Source organism: Hesperophylax consimilis, chromosome 23 (genome assembly GCF_061612785.1).
Source record: "Hesperophylax consimilis isolate HC1 chromosome 23, BYU_Hcon_1.0, whole genome shotgun sequence".
Lineage (NCBI taxonomy): Eukaryota > Metazoa > Arthropoda > Insecta > Trichoptera > Limnephilidae > Hesperophylax > Hesperophylax consimilis.
Window position 1 is genome coordinate 10,517,529 of NC_142858.1, and position 23,441 is coordinate 10,540,969.

At 32.4% G+C, this 23,441-nt stretch overlaps 1 protein-coding gene across 2 annotated transcripts in view; it reads right to left on the reverse strand.

Moving 5' to 3' along the window:
- Positions 1-18,550, reverse strand: part of zyd (sodium/potassium/calcium exchanger zydeco) — a 44,982-nt gene extending 26,432 nt beyond the window's left edge. Inside the window, exon 1 of one of the 2 annotated variants that reach the window (XM_089646052.1) lies at positions 18,433-18,550. In XM_089646052.1, coding sequence (XP_089502178.1) covers positions 18,433-18,460 — 28 coding nt within the window. In that variant the 5' untranslated portion in view covers positions 18,461-18,550. The remainder of the gene's footprint in view (positions 1-18,432) is intronic. The other variant, XM_089646053.1, reaches the window with a different exon arrangement.
- Positions 18,551-23,441: the final 4,891 nt, after the last annotated feature.

Here is a 23,441-nt window from a genome sequence, read left to right on the forward strand (position 1 = left end):
CAAAGATAACTTTTCTATAACCATTTAAAACGTGCCATTTTATATTTGCCGCCAATTATTTTTTATTCGTGAATTCAGCGACGTTGACGTCACGCCGGGCGACGTTGGTAGCAGTTGTTTTTTCACTAGAAATTGGCGTTTTCTATGTCATAGTGACGTTGTAGCCAGTTGGAACCGTTTTGGAATGAGCGGTATTGAATTATGTTTTAATTCAGTAATTATGAAGGAAAATATTAAAATTATACATTTTTAGTACAACGATAAGAATCAAAAAAAAACTCTACAATTTCACACATTTGTAATGGTATTCATAGTTTGTGAAAATACCCATGAGGCAAGAACGAATTATTGTCACAGTTTTTACTCGTTTTACTGTTTTATCAAACATATTGCATTAGAATTCTTTCTTCCCCCTTGTTCGCTACATTTCATGTCTTGAAAATATTACTTTTATTATGGCAACAATTAATTAGTATGGTCCTGTTCTTTTCTTTTAGCCTTCGATATGAAGGCACATTAGAATCATCGCTGTCGAAGTCGCTCAGAATAGAACAGAAGAGCTTGAAATTGAGTATTTATTAAAAACAGGCCAATCAACTGATGGGTTCATTGGAACTATGTAAATGTGTTAAAATTAAAATTTAATACATTTTTATTAGATTTTACGATCATAATCACGATTCGCGCTTCTTTAGATAACGTTTTCGGACATCGCTATTGTGCTCATCATCGGGGTGGATATACACTATACTGTAATTGAAAGACACTATAACGCTTGCTGAAACGTTCGCCAAACAAGTAGGAAGCGCTACACGGCATAATGACTTACAAATTAATCACGTTAATATTTTTAGCCGTGAAAATATCAAATCATATCTTGATGTGCAAGCTATCAAATTATTGTGTAATTAAACCAATACAGTCAACTAATTTAAACACGAAAACACTTGCGGAAAACCTGCTTTAGCTAATAATTTTCTTACAGCACATGTTTCCATTCACGAAATCCAATTAGCACGAGGTTACCGATGACTGATGCAAATCCGATTTAGAAGAGTTCTTGCCTAATGACAATAACCCGCGGGTTACGGGCACTTACAGTGAAGAACAATTTACTTCTCTTACTTCTTTAATCGGTGTTTATCAGTATGAAAACAATACGGTAGTGGTGCAAAGATACACATTTGGCTATTTTCAACAACAAAAAATAGAGATTATTGACTACTCCTTTTTTTCGAAAATAGGTTGTGTTTGGTGAAAAAGTCTGAGTTATAAGTCACAGGGTTAAGCTTTCTTTATTTATTTTAATATTATTATTATCATAAACCGATTATTCAATATTTACAATCAGTCGACACGATATTTGCCTAGTTTTTCCTTTGCTGATTTTCTTTTTAAAATAGACTATTTTTAACTCGCAACATTGCCATCCTCTTATATGGAGCTATTTAGAATAGGTTCCTACTTGCTCTCAGTTGCATAAATTTTCTAAATAAATTACATGATAGATTACTTTCCAAACCAATTTTAATCTGACTAAGTCTACCAATTACTTCGGGGGGAATTTGATAGAAAATTTGTTTTATACTAAATGTCAACCGATAACAAAATATGTTTTTAATGTAGTCTTATTCGAACATATAAAATAACACTATTTACAGTGGAACGCGGCACCCGCTCCAGTTGAAATGTCTAAATTGCTCAGTAATAAAATATCTTGTGATGAAAGGGATGCGAGTGAAGGATTGATGGATTAAGGAATATATGAAGATAAAATAGAGTCAATTGAGGATGATCACCGCCCAGGGCCCATAATAGTGGTAGTGGATGTGGAAAACATAGAAAATCGTGCTTGCTGATCGATCGGAAGGTTTAAAGCCCAGCTACACTACTCGCGAAGTTGATCGAAGTTGACCGAATACGATAGTGTGGGCACGAACTTCACTTCGCTTCGGGCAACTTCGCTTAGCTTCGCCCGACTTCCGATTGTTGTCGGTAAATGCGCCCGAGTCAAAGGACTCGAAGCGTTACTCACGAAGTTGCACGAGTGTGTGGGCACGCACTTCGAACTTCGGCTAACTTCGTCGAGGACTTCGTCGAAGCGTCGAAGCGAGCTGACACTTTATACTCAGCGAAGAGTCGAGGAAGAATAAATAATTGATTTGAAGTGACTACATTAGTACAGTAAAGTAGGAATGATCTTCCATAACCATTTGAACATGAAAAGTATAAACACAAGAAACGCGTGTAGGGTGCCTAGAACGCTAACGTCATTCGATCGACGGCGGCGAGTGGGAACTTCTTACATTGAGAAAAGCGGAAAAATTTTAACCTGTGATGAGAAATGATTTCATCAATATGACTCGAAGAAAGTAATTTTTATGCATTGGGTAGGATGTGGATGACGCGAATGACGCTTCTGAATCCCATTTCTGAAGCAAAACATGAGTGTTTTTATTAGTTTTAAGATCAGCTTGTTTAAGATAAAAAAAATATATCAGCGTTGTGGGAAACTATTAACATTCAAAAAGGGTACCTATATTGAAAAAAAAAATGAAATCGGTTTACTACCCTTGGCAAATTTTCCATCAGACACCCCTTACGTCGCTTGGAAAAAAACATTTATGTTATGAGTCTGATGTCATAAAACCATATTTCTTACTCAAAAAAAATAGATCAAGAAAATAAAGAAAAGGTCTTTCTTCGTTCCACGATAAAGATCAAGATGAAATGATAAAGGAAAGCTCTCCTACTTCGGCAGGCGTCACAAATAAAAGATTTATTACTAATTTATTACATTTATATAATCTTAAAATAATGTTTTTTTTAATAAATAATTATTTCCTTTCGCCAAAATCGGACTTGGCGGATCTTTGTCTCAAGCGCATGATAAGAGCAAATTAAAATCTCCATCCTAATGACTCGCAAAAAACATCAAATACACCGTCCAGGTGGGCGAACGATCGACTTAAGTGGTTAACAAGGATATACGTAACGGCTGCGTCGCGCTGGTCGCTTCGGTATCGGCAGCGCAGATGTAACCTCACATTGATACTGGAATCATACTCGCGAATGATTCATCAATTGAACACGGGGAATATGATTAGAAACTACACATTCTTATGATTTTATGCACAATTGACCCGATAAAGATGTTTACCAAACTATTTTGAGAATTTTTTTTTCAAAATAAAATTCTTGATGTCAAAGGTGATCCGTGGAAGCAATTGTAAAAAATTGCTGATTTTTTTACAGATATCTTAATTTTTTGTAGCTTTGTACAGTTAGGCTTTAGTAAAGCTTATTTATTTATTTTTATTACACTCCCATCTTGGGCTATAATAATTTAGTGGAATAGTAACAGTAAATTATATCTGCTATTTAAATTATAAAGAACCACATGCAGAATTATGCAAACATTCATTATTATTACTATTGAGGTACGTTAGTAAAGCCTTTATAGCGAAACACATATGGCAGTTAACGTGTAGTGGATGAATACAATGAATCTGTTTTTAAAGTAAAATACTACTGCATCTGCGGGTTGAAGGACAAATCAATAAGTGTTTAGAATTACTTACATATTTTTTTTAGAATTCTAATAATGTTTTTTATAATTTCAAGCCATTTCATTAAATTTTTCATCAATTATATTTTTTATAATTAATGAAAAGACTTGAAATTATAAAAAAAAGTTTTATTATATGTATAATGTGATAGGTATAAAAAGTTTGAATTGACGTGTATGATTAATTATTAGGGAAAATTCCTAATAATTACACATACATAAGAGTTTTTGTCGGCGGTCTAATCATTTAATTAAGATCCTTATAACAAACTTATCATGATATCTTCTCTAGCAATCAAGAGCGCGTCCTTTGGAGGATGTTTGCAATTTTAAATCCTTTATTTATCGGGTCTAATGCGCTCAGCCGGAATGCGCAGCATCACATCCTTGTAGGCAAGAACGGTTACAGATTAACTGCAATCTCGCAATAAACCTCAAATGGGATAATCTCAAATGAAAGGAAAAGAGGTTGATTTTTAATTAAAGATTTAAAAATATTGAGGTTTATTGAATTCAATGAAGGAAACAGTGGCATTAAAACTGTCTAAGCGGTCACTCGTTTCCACATTCTTTTGATTAATTTGTATTTATTGTTATTGTAAAATATATAATTGTATATTAAAATAAACCCAACGGAAAGATTTTCTAGGCCTGCTAGGGCAAAGCCGACCGTAGATTCGTCCATTACGCCAGGCCGCAAACCAAATATTGTGTTTACACGATTTCATCACTTTTGTCGTTAATATTCGTATTTTATTCTAGAGATTTTACAGGGAAAATTCAAACGCAGGTCTGTCCAATATACAAGGGCCGTGCGTCGCAAATTTTTGTGCACGGCCTTGAACGCCAACATATATGTCACAACAATGAAAACTGAAATGCCTATGAAACTCAATAATACCATTACAATGTATTATATTTGAATTAATATAATTTAAAAAATAATCATATATTATAGCCGATGCATAGGCATAAAATATATATATGAAGGTCGGTTACTTCCATAAGGTTAATTCCAGGAGAGATGGCCATAAAAGACAGATATTTCTGCAGAGTGTAGTGCGTTTTTCTGTTAGTCCGAATGCTGTCAATATATCCGCGCTGCGGAGAAGGAATTTATGGCGAATTATGTGGGTAATTCAAATTTTGTTGTTTAATCGTGTTCGAAATTATTTAATAGCAATTGGTTACGGAACTTTTAAGGTACCTAAATTTAACTGTATTTAAAATACAGACTGAGTTATTGTTATCGAAAATTCTCGTGGTGGCCATCTTTTCTACACGTTTTAAGGGGAAATGGCCGATTTTTTTAAGTGAGTTTGCCATAAAATTTAAAGCTTTAATTAGTAGATTTTAAATACATCTATGTAACATATTATATAGTTATTAGTTCAGATCCCTAACCAGATGTACAAGTGTCGAACAAGCGCGGAAAGTACATGGAGATAACTTGCTGATTGAAGCTGTCAAAACCAAGAATGTTTGTAAATGGTGTTCCAATAAAAACACTAGAACTTCTATAGGATAATCACATGGGTCATTCGTCACTTTTTTAAAAGGAAAATGAAAGAAGATTAGCGACATATACCATAAATATGCAGAAAAAAGTTTTGCATTTACGCCCGCCGAAGTGAAGAGCTTCGTCTTACAGTTTTCTGTACAATTGGGTGTAAAAAATACTTTCAATACGGAAAATATTGTTTTTCAATACGATTGGATAGTCAGGAAATGCTCCTTCAATTGGTATTAGTTATGTCAGTTCAGTTCAACCCCACATTCAAGATTCTATCCTCAAAATACCGAATGGTCTTAAGTTCCTAGAAATTCCCCGCAATTTAGGGAATTTCCAACGAATTTTCACCATGCGATGGTTTTTTTAAAAACATATTTTTTCACCATAAATTATGTCCGGTTTTAAAAAAAGGTTATATTTCGTGGATTGTTTTTTTTTTAAATCGCCATTGCATCAAAAATCATTTATAAAGATTTTTTTTAAATGTGATGCAAGTGCCCTATTGCATTTAACCTTTTTCGTTTTGGGTCAATCTCGTCTGTGAATGATTAATTACACTAATTCAGCATATTATTTTCCGCACGGGCGTCCTTCATCATCTCGACACTTTTAGGTCATCTTATATTAAATGTCCTAAAATAGTCAATAGGAGTTTGAACTCGAATGGGAGATTCAGATATGCCAAAAGGACGTTGAAAATTCCCGTGGAATTTCGCAATTTTTCCGAAGTATTTAAAATGTATATATAAATCATTTTTTTAACCTGTTTTAAAATCGGATACTATCTTAAAAACTAGATAAAATTATCTTACTGGTTTTTGTAATTGAAATAATAACATTTTTATCAAACATGAAAAATGTTGACAAAAAAGCTAAACACATAAGTTTTTACTCCAAACTTCGACGTTAGACTTCCATAGAATATGAACACATTGTTTTTTTAGGGAATTTGTAACAAAACCGTAACTTCACTTTTTATCTCGTATACAATATAAAAAATATAAGTTTAGTACCATAAGAGTTTAGTACCATTTAAAGAAACATTGTAATTTTTTCTACCGAAATAATAGAAATTGGAATAACTAATAGCAATAATAACAGTACATTACCGATAGACATTAAATGAAATTTAACTAAATTTACCAACAAAATGATTATACTGTGTTATGTTCACTTAATTGAAGAAAAATGGTAGAACCTGCAGATACGTTGCCTTGTGGCAGCACAGCGTGACTACTGTTCTTTCTTATTTTTAAATTTCTAGTAATATTTTATAAAAAAAGTAATCAATATCTCTAAATAGTATAAAACAGAGTCGCTTTCCATGTCTGTCTGTCTGTGCGCTTAGTACTTCTAAACTACGCAACGGATTTTAATAGGGTTTTCATTATAATTTAGAAAAAAAATTCCTAAAGGTTTATTTATGTAATATTCTATTTATAGAAAGTAGAGAAACGTCGATGTTTTTTAACCAAGTAGTAAAAAAAATATTTTCGTACTGAACACGAAACTAACTAAAGCTAACGCTGGCTGAACCTTATGATATGCATTCAAATTTTGTACTACGGAATTGTTTATCCTAATTAAAATATATATATGTGCGTATATTGCTAACGCTGGCTGAGATAGATCAAAATCATATACTACGGAATTGTTTATATTAAAAAGACCTCACAACCCCGAAACCTTATCCTATACCATTTATAAGTCCCCGAGCGACGCCGGGTACACATCAGCTAGTATATTATAATAGTAAGTGTACAATGTGCGTGCCGCTAAAACTCAGAAACTATTCCCGGTACGATCAAGGGAGTTATATGATGTGGTATCCCTCTATCCCCCATCCATGAAGAAGTTTCCCGTTTCCTGAATGTTTCACCCTTTAGAAATTTCTAGAACAGTCCAGAACATTTGAGAGTATTTTAGAGCATTTCACAACATTCCAGAACATCCCGCAACCTTTTTTTATGTTGTGGAATGTTCGGGAAAAGTCTGGAACATTTGGAAACATCCCAAATATGATCATAATGAACAACTTTTATTAAATTCGTAATCGTGATAATATATTGGTGTCTCTAAATAGTAAAAAACAAAGTCACTATCCGCATCTGTCTAAACTATGCAACGGAGTTTGATAGAGTTTTCACTATCATTTAGAGAATTTCTTCCGGAAGGTTTATATATATATATATATATTATTCATGGATAGTACGTTTATAGAAAGTAGTGAAAAGTCGAGCGACGCTGGGTACACGTCGGCTAAGAATAAATAGATTTAAAATTGGAATACGGATTCAAATTCAGCATCGGAATAGAGATTATCTTCAAAAACAACATTTTTTTAAGAGCTTAAAAACTTAAATTATTACAAAAATGTGCTTAATGTGTGTAAAAGGAAGTAAGTTATGTGTCTGTAAAAATTGAAAAAGCAAAGTCTTAACCCATACATTTAATTTATTCAAGTCTGACTCGGCTATCATTTCTGTTTTAAAGCTGTTCCTTCGTGATTAATAAGTCATGATTATACCCTTCTAGGGATATTAAGTAAGGACTTCCATATAGTTTTACTTGTTGTCAAAGGGTTAAGGTTTTAAATGGAGTGTCCACAACATTGTACCATTACAACTGTTACGTCGACACAATAGTGCAATATTCCATACGGTTTATCACAGGAGTAAGTACAGACGGTTCTATAGGTGTATTGCAATGCATGGGCGCGATTGCCCAGTGGCGCGGAAAGTACACAATGCCATGATCGAAAATGGTACGGAATACTAGAAACCGATTACTACAGGTTGAAAACAAACACATTCGATACGTAATACGCAAGTTAGTGAGACATTATCTGTGGATTTGATCGGTTCGTTGTCTTCTAACAGAGGAATCAAATCCAGGCCTTTGGTACCCACTTGATAAAGGCTATATTATCATTCCCAAAACATTGTATAATGATGTATAACCTGATACTATCCTTCTTACACAATAGACTGGCTAAAGTCCCTATCATCTTCCTAGTTGTTTTTATAATTTTCTTCATATTTTGAATATCAAGTGTGCAAAATTCCATCAAGAAGTGTCAACATTCTGCTTTAAGAGGGTGGAAATAGGGAGTTAGGTTGGTTATTTTCTAAATTTCATCTAGACATTAACCGTTCTCATTCCTTTCTTTGGTGGTCAAGTGTGCAAAATTTTACCAATCTCTGTAGTGTAGATTTGTATAAATCTAAGCCATGCAGACACTCTTCTTTATATATTATAATCAAAATGACAATCAACACATCCTTAAAAAGTGATATAAAGTCATGAAAAGTGATGAACTAAAAACCTGGTTAAGTAGGTTAGATTTATAGGTTAGTTTTTTTCATCGCTTTGTGTGTTAAATTGTGTGTGGAGTTATCACGGGACCCCCGAAGTTTGTGCATTTTACCCCGGACATCCTGTATAATTCCTACAAAACGCGTACAGAGAGGGAGCTGATTGGAAAATGTTCTCCTTCAAAAATTTTACATTTCACAACAACTGTAAATTACAATTATCTCTAAAAATTATCTCTTTATCGATTAATTATAAAAGTATTAAAATTTTATAATCAAATGACTAATACACATTAAAACTAAGTGAATAATTTAAAATACATTATTTTCATTACACAAGAACAGTAATTATTATAGTTAAATCGTATTTATGAAAGTGAGCTTATCAGTAATGTTATAATATCTATTTTGAAGACATTAAAATACCTATATATAATATTTTATTTTTATTTCACTTGGTATATATTCAAGAATCAGTAGTTACATCATACTTTGCAGATATCTCAACAAGATATTGCGATAGTATCGCATTATGCGTGTTTTGATTGAAGATACTCTATTTACATTACTTGAAATTTACATTGTTTTTTTAATAAAATACCAGAGATAAAAGGATCTTAGATTAATTAAGATACTGATACAAGATCAGAGAATAACAGGATCTTCAACAATCATGGTTTATAGACGTTTGTAAAAATTTCGTCTACCTGCTGGCAGATTAAAAAGTTTATCGATGTTTTACAATTTTTCAAAAAGTAGTTTGGTTAACTCAAACAAAATCATACATTTCCTCATTAAAAAAATATTATTCAACTTCAGCGCAATTATTTGTTGCAGTGGCGTGGAGGATTTGTTTTCTGTAATGTTTTACGATTTTTAGAAAACTGATAGTTCTATGAACAGTAGACTTCGCGTAATGTTGATTATTTCGATTTGACAGCTCGCGAGAGAGAGCGCATGAGTAACGGTATAAAATATTACTTTTAAACTTTTTATCCTCGTTTTCTTTTCACTAAATTCTTTCTGCATTGCAATATTATGATTTGTATACAATACTGCCGCCATGGGTGGAACCACAGTATCCTCCTTGAGAATCTCAAGGAAGAGAACCTGAGCTGCAGTGCTAGAATATTTTAGGTTAATAACACTTTACCTAAAACATGCGAACGCCTCAACTCAGGTTCTCCTAGTGAGGTTTTCACAAAACACTACTATTGACGTACATTTACTGATTATTAACATGTTTCTATAACTGGTACTTATTATTTAAACTGCATGTAAGATAATAGAAATGAAAAAATAAAAACATGATAATTACATAAAAATAAAACATGTCTTCCATCTTGACAGGACTGACCGGACCCGGAATACACAAACAGAGTGGTCCAGTTTAAATAATACTTTTCTACGTAAAGACAGATATTTACGTTTGGTAAATTTAATTGAATTTTCACATTAACTTTTCAGAATATAGGTTATAAAATCTGTGAGTTCTTTTTTGTTCTAGAAAACCGGAAAATGTAACCAAAAATTAGAATTGATACAATTTCACAGTTTTTACCCTGTCACCATAATCTTCTCTATTTGTTCACATTAATTTCATTCGTGTTAATAATAAAATTGATTAGTTATTATTACCCACGTACAGAATAAAAGCAGTATTATTAATTAAAAATGCTAAATATATTCCATACTACCTACGGGAAATCATAGTGTAAGAATTTTATTGAATGTTATCAAATAATAATTTAAAAAAATTAAGTATGAACTAAACACCTTCATAAATAATAAATTATCCTTTGTATTCGACACGGTATTCAAGAGTGGTCTAATATCTTAACACAAAAAACGCACGCTTCAAAAATTAGGTTACAAATTGCGATAACCCTTATCATTAATCTTTTTTAACGCTAATTTATTATTTAATCACATTAATTAATAACAAATCTCTATAGCAACAGATACAATAATCTATAATGGGAACACCGCCAAATGTACCACGCCAAATTACATTGTAGTTTTGTGAATATTATCGTTCGATACATCGATTAGAAATTTGAGGTTGATTAGAGGTGGTACAGCTTAAGGTCGTTAGTCAACCATAGTTTTACATTTTGTACACGTAACCAGGGACGGCCCGTAGCCAAACAGCGCCGGCTCTGATCCTACACGTGGCGCGTTGAAAAATTTGGCGCCCCTTGTCAAAAACAGTAGACGCCTAGGTAGGTTATCACTGTAATAAATACTATGCTGATGATTTTTATTTTTGTGTCGCGCCGGTTTTGTGAAAAATATACACATAGGCGATGTGTTAGGACTGTTAGGTGTTAGGTATTATCAGTATCATTGTCAATTCGGCGCCCAGAGCGGACTGCTCCGATTGCGTCCGCATGCGGCCGGCCCAGCACGTACCTCCTATCACATATCAAGTTAAATGTAAAATAACATAAGATTTCAACTAAATTAGTTAGAGACAAAAGCTTTTTTTTATAACAAGCCTATTAATATAATCATTTTCTACTGCCATTTTTTGGTGAATACTGCCCAAGAATCTCAACTTCTTCGGCACTTTTTTATGTTTTCTTCACTATAATAAACGTCAAGGTAAATAAATTATAATGAACGCTGGACAAAATTTTCGATTGTCATAACACACATCATATTAGTCACGAACAAACAAACACAGATCTCGGAATTGTTATAAACTTGTGACTATGTGAACGGCCGATTCTAAAAGGCAATAATATATAATTTTTTTTAATGTAAAGCAAGTCTCGAATCTGTCGATAGTTATTATTTAAATGCTGTGAATAAATAACCTTATAACTAACTACTTTCCACTGTATCTGTAGTCATCTATCAACATTCATCTATTTACTTACTCGTTCTTGTATCTGGTAACAGCTATACAGTATTTTTATAATTGTTTTTATGAAGCTGATGGCAAGAAAAGAGATCACAACACAAATTAAAAAATTAAAAGTTTTTGTTCGCATTCGGAGAATGCAGTACAGAGTGAGCAATCATACTTTAACAGTTGCAGAGCAATCATACTTTGACACTGGATTGGAGATCGGAACATGGTCTTTTCAAAAGCTTGGTCAAGTGATCTCCCCGTGCGTTTACACTCCTCCCGACGAACGCCCGTCAATCACAAAGGTTATCGCCTTTGAAGTTGTTGCCCAGATAAAATTATAATTCACCAATCAATCATTCTTCTTTATGTATAAATATTATTACCTAGAGAGATTATTCTTGCTGAATAGAATGTCGCTTTACATTTAAATCTGATATTGTCACTTTTTGAACGATTCTGTGTTTTCAGATATAATATTTTGAAGGGAAAATAACTATAAAAAAATTCTTTGCTGGCAATGTAATCTAATTTCTAAGCAGCTTATTTCAAACAAAAAGTGAATGTTTTTTAAATTCTTGCAAAAGATACAGAAAAGTTTTTGAAAATACTGAACGGTGTGTTGCAATATGTGAATAAGTTAATGTGGAATGAAATAAAATTGAAACAAATTGTGTAGTAAGAAGCAAGTGCATTCTCGGGAACGATTTAATTTCTATATATATGGCTATTAAAAAAATTGATAATAAATAGGTAGGTAATGTTTTTATTTTATTATTCTGCTAATAATTTTTCATATTCCGTTTATCAATTATTATTTTTATATCTATTCAAAAATTAGATACTAAATAGGTAGGTAGTGTTTTTATTTTATTTTTCTACTAATAATTTTTCATATTCAGTTTAATTATCTATAATTATTATTATTATGGCTATTCAAAAATTAAATACTTATTGTATTATAGTTAAATAATTATTGGAGGTAGCAATAAGGTTGAATTCTTGACACCGGTCGCCTATTTAGATTTATGCAAAAAGTACGTTTTATTTTTATTTGTGAGGTTCAGCTATGAATATTAAAATATTTTCTGATCATAATCCAAAGAACTTAAGGCGAAGCTTAATGCTAAATGACTATTTTGATTAATCTTTAAAACCAATTGGTGTACATTATGAATACCAAATATGATTTAGATAAATACAAGGTTTTTCTATAGTTTCGTTTGAGTAGAATACAAATAAAATAATAAATTCTCAATAAAAAATATACCTCTAGACCAGTGGTTCCTAACCTTGTTGGAGGTACTGACCCCTTTCAGTTTCATATGCGCATTCACTGAACCCTTCTTAATTGGAAAAATAAAATATGATTTTTTTTAAATGGGTGCACAAAATGAAAAAAACCATTAAAACATGATTTTCACACAAAATGTTATACATGTGAATCCATATTGTATATATTCGTTCCATCATATTCTTTTTTTGCTCAACTTAGTTAGTATGAAGGGATTAAAATATTAAGAAAGGTATCACACGACGTACTATCACGATAGTTACAATTCGAGTACTGGGTGAGCCAAATTCCCTGTAGCACAGATAGGTCAATGTTGATGCGATGTTGCGTGATCACCTGCAGTCATTTATGGATAACAATAAAAACAAATCACGAATAATATGAGTCGAGGGTGTATCTTGACCTACGCCGAACCCCCGAGACTGACTCACCGAACCCCTGGGGTTCGATCGAATCCAGGTTAAGAACCACTGCTCTAGACTTACAAAAATATTTTTTTTAAATGCCTGATTATAGAATGGTCCTGTATATTATCTGCCTTTACAAAATATAAATATAATAATAAAAAAACATTTACATTCTAACGTAACGCAGCATAACGTAAATACAAATTTGTATTATTAATCAACGTACCGGTGAATGCAATAAGTAATAAATAGTTTGACTGTATACGAGTATAGTTAGTAATAGGGAGGATCATTGTAGACATATACCTTATAATTGTACAGCGCCCTTTGCGTGATTTTGAGGTGATTTTGCACAAAACGGCTCTATGCAAATCATCCAAATATTATTATTATTATTATTGCACAGGTCAAGATGTGTTCTACTCCGAGTATTTAATTTAAAGATCTGTAATATTGCATAAGGCACTGATCGAGTGGTCGCTATGATCAAAAAATTTCCGTTTGTTTTGAAATACGCAAAATGGTCTTCAACATATTGAATCAGACGACCAAAATTGTTACAAGCCTTTTAAGATGTTTATTTTTTTAATTGAAAGTAAAACATTTACTGGAGAATATGCCTGCATTCTAACTATTTTTCACATATTAAAACGTTAACATGTTCTTTTAATACGATTATTAAAGGTTGACAAAAATGACAGAATTTTCTGTTTTTTTCCTTGTAGAAAAAAACGCTCTTTTAAAAAAATATATTTGACTATTCTTTAGTTTTTGTTGAAATTTTCAAAGTTTGTTCTTATTAGTGCCAGGAATTTTTAGGGTGATTTGAGTGATAGATAAAGTCGGGGACGCCCTAGGATGACTTGACGCAATATATCTCCATTGGAGTGAGATAAATAGTCGAATTAAAGTCGATATAAATATACATTTTTAACAGTAACAAAATGATATATAGTAGTGAATGGTAGAAAAGTCAGAGACGCCCTAGAAACAGGCACTGGAATGAGATAAGGAGTCGAAATGAAGTCGATATAATGTATTTTTTTAACTGTATGTACACCTGAGAAGACACGAGTCAGATGATTATTTGTAAAATAAGACGTACGTGCTGATCGAAGGAAGAGGTGCAAGGAGAATTTAGCACGTGAAAGTGAATGGTAGAAGGAATTGGGGACGCCCAAGGAAGGGATGGTGCGACCAAGTGAATCAAATACTTTTGTAAGGTCAAATTAGGCGTAAGTAATGAACGAATAAAAGGGGGTAAGGAGAATGTGTTATGTGGAAGTTAATGTTTAGGCATCATGTGGTAAAAGTGATGTAATTGATTAGTGAGTGGTGTAAGTGAAGAACAAAAATGGGTGTAAGGAGAATGTATGACTTGGAAGTGAACGGTAGAACGGTATCAGCTAGTCGCTAATAAAATGAGTGAGATGGAACTCGAAATTCCAAGCGCCTATTTACGTTGCTGTAGTCAAAATATAAAAAATAGTGCCTTAAATTTTTTACAGCCTAGATCCTCCAATCAGCTTAATTCGCCACTGCTGTATTGGTCGAGCATGAATCAATATTACATATAATTCCTAATATCCACTCTTGATTTTCATGTTTAAGTTCACAAATTATGCTTATTGAGTGAGATCCAGCGTCTGATTCTTGGCTTTGTTATTATTGTGGACACAACAAAGGGCCCCATGAGCATGACGCATGACGAAAGTAAATAAATGTATTATCCGATGGCGCGTTTGCTCTGAATCGCTCTGGCTCTGCTAACACACCTCAGCGTGCCTACACGAATGCATGCCCAAATCACAAAAAAATATACAGCAATGTCATCGATTATTCGAACGCAGATAAAATAAAAATAACACGCTTTATACCTTTACAACATTTTTTCTGAATCTGGACATATTTGGAAACAAATCTTCTCAATTTGAAAATTTAACTTGAATAATACGGAAATGTTGTCAAACAAACGACAAAAAATGGTTTATCTGGTTTTAAATGTGAAGAAAAAAAATGATAATGGAAGGAGATTAAAAAGTTGAAGAATTGCATGTTTTGTTGTTGCATTACATGAACGTTTTTAAAAGCATTTATATATTTTTATATGATCTGTATATACTAAGATCGATAATTGAAGTAGGTCAGTACCAGAATTCTAAGTCAATCAGACAGCTCAAAATGGAAAAGTGTTGTTTTAAATATTACCCACTTCAGAAAATCTGTAAATGCCAAAGTAAATTCGTATGTTAATCGATCGTATAAATGGATTATTAAGTAAGTATTAGAACAAATGGGTTTTTTTTATATCTGTCCTGAAGATTTGCAACTGGGAATAACTTGATTTGAAACTGATGAAATTCTGGACGGATAAACTAATCTCGCTGCAAGATTCTTGATCTCACAGGAATCTTGACACGTTGGAAAATTATTAAACATGTACCACGCCAGTCGGGGAGGAAGCCAGTTGCAGTGCTGCCCCTCATAGTGCTAAAAACAACCACTTGTAGTCAGGCATTATGTTACACTATATTTTGTTCAAAACAACCTCACAAATATTTATTATATTATTGATGCAATCAGAGAATTAGGTCCATTTTATCACAAAACCGAATTCGTTTCAATGGTGATGGATCACAAAAAATGGCTATGTACACATTTTTAGCTATGAGAGTTGGTCGTATTTTCGTAATACAGTCTGTGGTCTATGTTATTATTATGATGTCTTTGGTACATACAAATAAGACGTACATAAGGTATGTTTTTTAAGGATTCGAAGAGTTACCAAATTTAAAATATGCGAAATATCGCTTCATTAAAAAAATTTGATCATTTCATTTTTAATTCAATACATTCGATTTTTACTAAAGTGTGTACTCTAAATCTTGAAAAGCTATTGGTTCAGTAATCATATTAGTGAGCACTTAAAATTACTCATCACTCCACTTCTGCCTTTGAAACATTATTTTAAAGCTAAATAATATCACAATACCCACATTGAAATTAATTCTTCTACCTTCCTCAATTCGTATCTCCTCTGTTTTTTCCCGTAATAATAATTAACTATTGAAAAACTACTGTAGCAGTTTAACCGGTTTTTATTTGAGAAGATCCATGAAAACGTAGAATCATCTATTATAGCATAAGTATCTATGTTTTAACTCAATTAAATGTTTGAAGCAATTAATGTTGAATGTTTTGCAATATATTTTGACTATGATCTTCAACAAGGTTATAAAAAGTTTTTTTGACACATATATTGTTTACTTTATTGTGGCTATAGGTAACCCAAACCAGTATACAATATTTAATATTAGTATTATTATATGGAGAAAAAAAACTTTTTGACGTAGTTTGTGATTGTTTTTTTGTGGTGTGTAGGATTTAAATTGGGATGTAGGAGTGGATGTTTGTATCTTGTGATCTACCCCTCTAAGTGGTTGATCCTTGGCCATGCCAAGTAGGTAGGTGGCGTGGCTGTCGTAGGCCATCGCTCCCAAGGCAAGCTAAGGGCACACATCTCTCACTTATTAGCAGTTAAGCGGCAGCAATCCCATTGGTTGCGAATTAATATCGTAAATCTGTGACCAATGGAGACACTGGACGATCTCAGCGGGTGCGCATGACCTTTAAAAGAAAAGCATCCCAAATCGCTATACCTACAATACTTCTCCAAGACATTATTTTAAAAACTACTATTACATACAAGCAGAAGTTGCTTGGGAAAAAAAGTGAAGGTGAAGAATGGTGGTGAATGGTGAAGGATTTAGCAAGGAGGGTAATTGAACCCACGACCCTTTGGAAGGAACCCAGACACTAATTGTGGCCGAAGCGTATACCTGAACACCTCTACTAAATTAATCTGCCGAAATGCCATGAATTTCTAAGCACTTATTGCCCAATGACTGTAGTCACTCATCATTAAAGATGATCATTTAATTACGTATTTGCCTTCAAATCCCCTGTACATGTCAAAGTAATGAAAAGTATAAATACTCCTTCATATCGCATGACCAAGACGGTTTAACTTACACAGTTTAATTCTACCAAGCTGAATAATACTAGAAGTAAGGAATAAATGTGGTGTAGGTACTTATTATAATGAAAACGGGGTAAGTTTCTTAATGTAAATAATAAAGAAGTCCCTTGAAAAGCATTTATTTAATAAATTAAGCGTTCTAACTAACAAAGCACAGATTGTTATTTTTGAAAGATAACCACTTTCATGAACATTTCAAGGCCTATTAAAAAAACAATATATTTATATATTTGTTATAAGAATTAACTTTGTGGCTTTTCATAATTTACAATAAAAATATATAAATTTGTTTTTTACGACTTTGATTTAAGTGGTCTAAAAATTCAAATTAAAGTGGTCTAAAACAAATTTATATATTTTTATTGTACAATATATTTGATTTGCATATCTTTAATAATACCATAATTTGATTACCCGCAAGGTAGTTGAATGATTAAGATGCTTATATTTCAATGTTTTGTTATAATTTTGTTTGTATCGGAGACCGTAGTATATTCAGATGTTAAATCGTTAAGCAAAGTTTGTTTAGATGAGTAAATAAGCTTGCAACAATTATCGATGTACAAAGAGTGGAAATATTGAATAAGTTCATTCTTAAACCTGACCTTAGAATTTCTTCGTGATTATTGATTATCGTTATCATTGTAATAATTTGCTTATTTTTCGCTTTTTAAATGAGAGTTTTCCTAAAATATATAGAAAATTATCGGAGAGAAGTTTTAAACAGAAATTATAGATAGCTGAATAATTTCGTGCGTTCTTGCAGTCATATAAAATAAAAATTGATTTTCTAATACGCTAATATAATTTACCTTAAAAGTAATCGCTTTTCTTTTATATTCCGTTTATAGTTTGTGATAATGATGGTTAAACCCGGCGTGGACTTGCTGGGCACAGAGCTGCAGAAGGCAATAAATCACAAAGCAAAGAAATCGTGATGCTAATGATCTTGATCTATATTAGACATCCGCTCATGAAAATCATCTGGACCAGCCGGTACAAGACCATTTGCGCTGATTGAACAAGATAAAGGAGGCACGTATGAGCCCCACTTACCGAGGACCGCTAGCGGTAGCGCACTTGTACGGGAGGAAACAGTGTTGCCACATATCTGGGTGCTTGCTGAAATATCCCCTCGGCGGGATCCCTGGAGCCCCAGAGTCCAAGACCCCAGGAGCTACGGTCACGCACTTAATAAGACACATGAAACAAACATACAAACCGTTAATTTACGTAATAACCGCCGTACAGTGCAATCGATAAAGCCACCACAATGGAACCACAATGAAGGGAAGATTTGACTGACGGACACTTGGGCAGACGTCAGACACAGACCAGTGGAGGTGGAGGCCCGAACCACATTTCACTGAGACGCGTTTGAGCGCTTGGGCGAAGGGCGAAGGGCGGATAACAAATAAGGGGTAGAAGCGTCACAGAGCATACCTTCCGTAAGGTTCGGCATGATATCCATCCTGGAGTTATGGTGTGCTGAGGTGCACTGATTCACTGTGCCGATATGACGCAGCGCGCAACTCTAAGCGGACATACTACCGAGCTCGGCGAAACAAGAATGACTATGTGTCAATTGTTATTGAGAGTGTATGGAAGTATGGAGCCAGAGGATCATCCTCGCCCCTCGCCCCGCGCCGCCCGCACCGCGCCGCCCACCGCCGGCATTATCGTTATATGTTAGGGACAACTGGGAGCGGATTTTTTATTAGGACATACGCTAATTCGAATCACGCTACGTACCAAGCTGGCTTGTGATTTAACCCGCAAACTGTCGGCCACGGAGCAGGAGATAATTATGTGGTAAGAAGCCACCGACCTTTACCCTTTTCATTCATGCTATATTCCTACACTATCAGTTGCATTGTCCAATTACACAACTCTTAATTTATAAAATAAACCAGCAGTGTGTCCTTACGACGCTTTATTTCATTTTTGTTGTTTGTAAATTTAAGTTTACAAATTACTAATTACGACTTACAAACGTGTTACTTTTTATCTTGCCTAATCTGGATCATACAATCAATTTTGGATTTATTAATTGGTTGTATTTTTCATAGTTTTTTTATAATATTTCATCCCTTTGTAGAAGAAGCTGTTAATTATTTTGTGTATAAATAACATCGCGTTCATCTATTTAAATGTTATCCAATTCAGTTCATTTTACATTTTTATTAATTTTGAAAATCTCTTTCGCCTATTATTATTCTTATTGCTCTATATTGGACAATTTGCACATTATTTTTTTCTGTTTATGTCTTTGTTGTTTTTGAGAGCGAATTATTTGACAAAAATCGTGAAACTTTATCCCATAATTTATTATTCACGTAAATATAATGTAGTTTTTTTTTTTATTTTAGTTTATTTAGGAAACAGACAGTTGTACATGTGAATAAATTTTACATTTTAGTTGAATATAAGATAAACCAGTTATGTTCCATTTACAATATTTTTTATAGTTACAGGTTAGGAAGAAAATAGATATTTAAAGACATTGGTAAAAAAAATAATTAAAAGAATAGGCGGACAATAAAAAATAATCGTTGAGATTAAGGTACATTGTAAGGTTAATTTGTTTTTTAAGTTTATAGGGTACAGTGGAAAATATCTTAAAGAAGCCATATTGTAAAACATAAATAAGATATCACCAAATTTTAATTTTAATAATAATAAAAATAAAGATATGGTAATGTAGTAATGCGAGTTCGATTAATGTAGACAAAAAGTGTGCGATGTAAATTTAAGCTCTTACGAGACGTATGATATGCTATAACTTGATTAAAAGTAATTTGTTTACTGGAAGTTATAAGATTAAAGAATACTTTTTAATTGTGTGTGCTACATAAAAATGCCAAATGCGAATAGAAATGAAAAGAAAATTCATTGGAGTATTCGAAAGGAGTCCTGCTATTTTGTTTATATCTGCCTCAGAGAAAATTCGAATGACCGGAGAACCGTCATTTTTTCTCATAAATAGATTTTTTGTCCAAACGTATTAATAATTTTTATCACTAAATAAAATTTAAATCCCTGGCTTTCTTCATTAGTAACTTGTTAGAAGGCGTGAGGTGATCATTGAGCAATATACGTATGTATGTATCTGTAATTGTCGTAAATGGAATGGTACACCACAAAACCTAAGTATAGTAATTTCCGTGGACACACTGCTTAAACGTAGTAAAAATGTATTATATTATTAGTACGTAGGTCCTTTTTTTAAATCATAAAAGAAACAAATAATATAATTTAATAATGACCAAATTCGCCAAGTCCCGCAAAGTTGCCACGGGACAGGTTGTCTGTATATTCTACTAATATAATTCAATGTTTTACCTCTCTAATGTGAAAAATCGTAAATAGTCTGAATTATCCATAAACCAGTTCCAATTTTGAAAATATTGTTTAATAAGTAGGTTTTTATAGATGGTAAGAATTCTCCAAAAAAAATCCAAATTTTAAAATGATGACAACATTCGAAACAAAAGTTATGGAGTTCATTAAAGAGGGGTTGCATACGGAGACATAGCCGAAATGAGTACTTTTAACCATAACAGTTTACATAAATCACTTGTGCCACGCAGTGCTATATCTGTCACCAAATGGCGAGTTCTCATAAAATTCATTCTATCTCATTTTATTATGATCAGACTTATAAAATTAACAGTTTTAAAAATAAAAACACCATTTTTACTTTGCATTTAAAATATTGCCGCAGATATTAAAAAAAACTATAAAACAAAACAAAAAATGCCTGTACACCCGGTCAAGGCTTGGAGATTTTTTTAGTCATTATTTTTTACACTAAACAATAAAATCAAGAGACGACAACGTTTTTAGTTTCGTATAAAGTGGTGCGTCCAGTAAACAAAACAAAAAAAAATTAAAAAACTTTAGCCATGTTTGCGTTCAAATTTGTTATGTTCTTTCAAAAACAGTATTACACTTAATAATAATGATGAGAGATTTTTTACAATCAAACTGACTATTACTTAGTTTTCTTGGTATTATGTGATAAAAAAAACTGAATTAAATACATTTCAAAAAACTGAATAAAAAACATAAAAATTTGGGATTAGTTCAGAATCAGCGATTGAAGTTGAATGAAGCGGGATTTTTTTTAAGACATGATAATGTTATTTTGTCTAGTGCCTAGGGGTTAAAATATTTTTTAACAGTTTCAGTTGCCTTATTTTAACAACACGAAAACAATTTTTAACCAGGGCATGAATTATTTTTGCAATCTAAGATTTAAACATCTGTCGGTAGGACCACTACGGTTTCCTCCACTTCTTTTAGAGATTTTTTTCTTATTTTTATTCAAACCCATAACTTTATTTTTATTGCTAGGTCCGCTTCAGTATTCTATATAACATATTATAGAAACCTTGTATTTCTCTCGCACATTCCACAAAATTAAATATAAAAGTTTTTTCGAAGTTTTGGTGTTATAATTTTTTGGAAGTTCATGGTGTTATAATTTTTAGGAATTTCATAGTGTTATAATTGTTTTTAAATTAAAATATCCCCGATACGCATACACGTACGCAATTTGAGCATTTCTATTGTATAGGTAATGAGACAATCACGAATATTTATTCTCTTGAAACTTGAGTCGCTGTACACTTGCAGAAGAATATATGTTTACCTTCAACCATCGTGATTCGTTAGTCATTCATTTGTTAATCTATGCCATTGGCGTTAATTTTGAAATCTAAAGGTATGGAAAATTTCCAAAGTAAATCGATAAAATATTAACAGTTACGTATTTATCATCTCTAATTGATTTCGCAACGATAACCATCTTAAAAAATAATTTTTAAAGTGTAACTGTCAATATTAAAGTGCCCTGTCGCTTTTAGAAACACAGAATGTCGTTAAATAAAATTAAAATGTTCTTAATACATTTGAATTCTGCTAACATAAAATATTGTACTTGAAATAGATTTTTCGTTTTTGTGCTATTTCAACTTTGATGTTAATTTTTTATCGTGAAATTTATTTCGTACCAAACTTCGCCCTTTCTTAGCTCCCAGTTAGGAGTACATATATTGTGTCCTTCAATATGTGGCCATTGTAAGTTATATAATGTTGATAATAAACACGTCATTTGGATATTAGATTTATAGGTACTTTTAGAGAAATATGATAGTTGTCTTTGATAATGTAGGTAGGTACTATCACAATGTTTATCAATGCTTCCGACACTTCCGACAACTAGCCGTAGTTTGGCATTTTCACGATTAGGTACCATCCATCTATTTTATTCCGTTTATTTCAATTGTGTGTGATGGAGTTAGTGTACGGGGGTAAGTGTACGCGGTTACACGAGTACGTCTGCCTACCCCTCTAAATAAAAATGATTTCGAAGCATGTTCAATGTATATATTTCATATCCTGTTTATTTTTTCGGTGAATTATTCGGTTGGTTTATTACATATGTAAAAAAGCATCCGGATTGGTAATTTTGCAACCAAGAGTAGATTGAAAGTAGATGGAAAGCAAATTGCGTACACTAATTCTAGGTTATGCGTACGCTTACCCTTATGGGTCAAGTTAAATTTTTATTCAAGATAGTAATACTTTAAAATAAGGGTTTCATTCTTTTTTATTTTACCTACTCACACTTATTGCAAAAAAATAAGTTGTTATATTCTCCTTTCAAAAATACCTAAGCAGATCGATAATATTATAATCCACGATAAAAAAATGTTGCATTGTAAACTGTAAACAACACGATATTTATTTTACTAAAATCTTATGTTTATCTGAAATTAAATACCTTGATTTAATCTTTGATGAAAACTTTAAGCAGAACAGCCACATACAGAGCTAATAAAGAGAATAAGGAAATTAAAATGTATTTTTTAGGTTAAGAAATACAAAAATAATCAAAAATGTTTTCTATGCCATTGTTCATTTTGTGTATGGCATTATAGGTTGGGGAGGATCTTATAAAAACGATCAAACTCAATAAAATTTTCATAAACAATCATCATAAAAGTAATACTTAGGACGGGTTGTTTCGGGGAATTTTAACAATTCTTCAAATTTAAAAATTAATTTTCAACTTCTGTTATTGTTTCAGTTCTGTCAAGCAACTAGCCTATACTGATATAATAACAGAACTTTCACAAAACCCGAAAATGAACGTTGTAATTTGAAGAATTGTTCAAATTCTTAACAACCGATCCTAAGGGTTGGGTTAGGTTGTTTCGCAAAATTTGAACAATTCATCAAATTTTAAGAATCACTTTAGGGTTCTGTGAAAATCCTATTCCATTTATGTTATTATTGTAGTTGTTATTATTGTTAGTTGCTTGAGAGAACTGAAATAACAACAGAGCTTGAAAAAATCAGCCATAACAAATTAAGTAAAAAAATAAATGCGGAAAGCTAGCGTCCCGTGTTAGAATCCTCGTGTACTGAAACATGCGTAAATATTG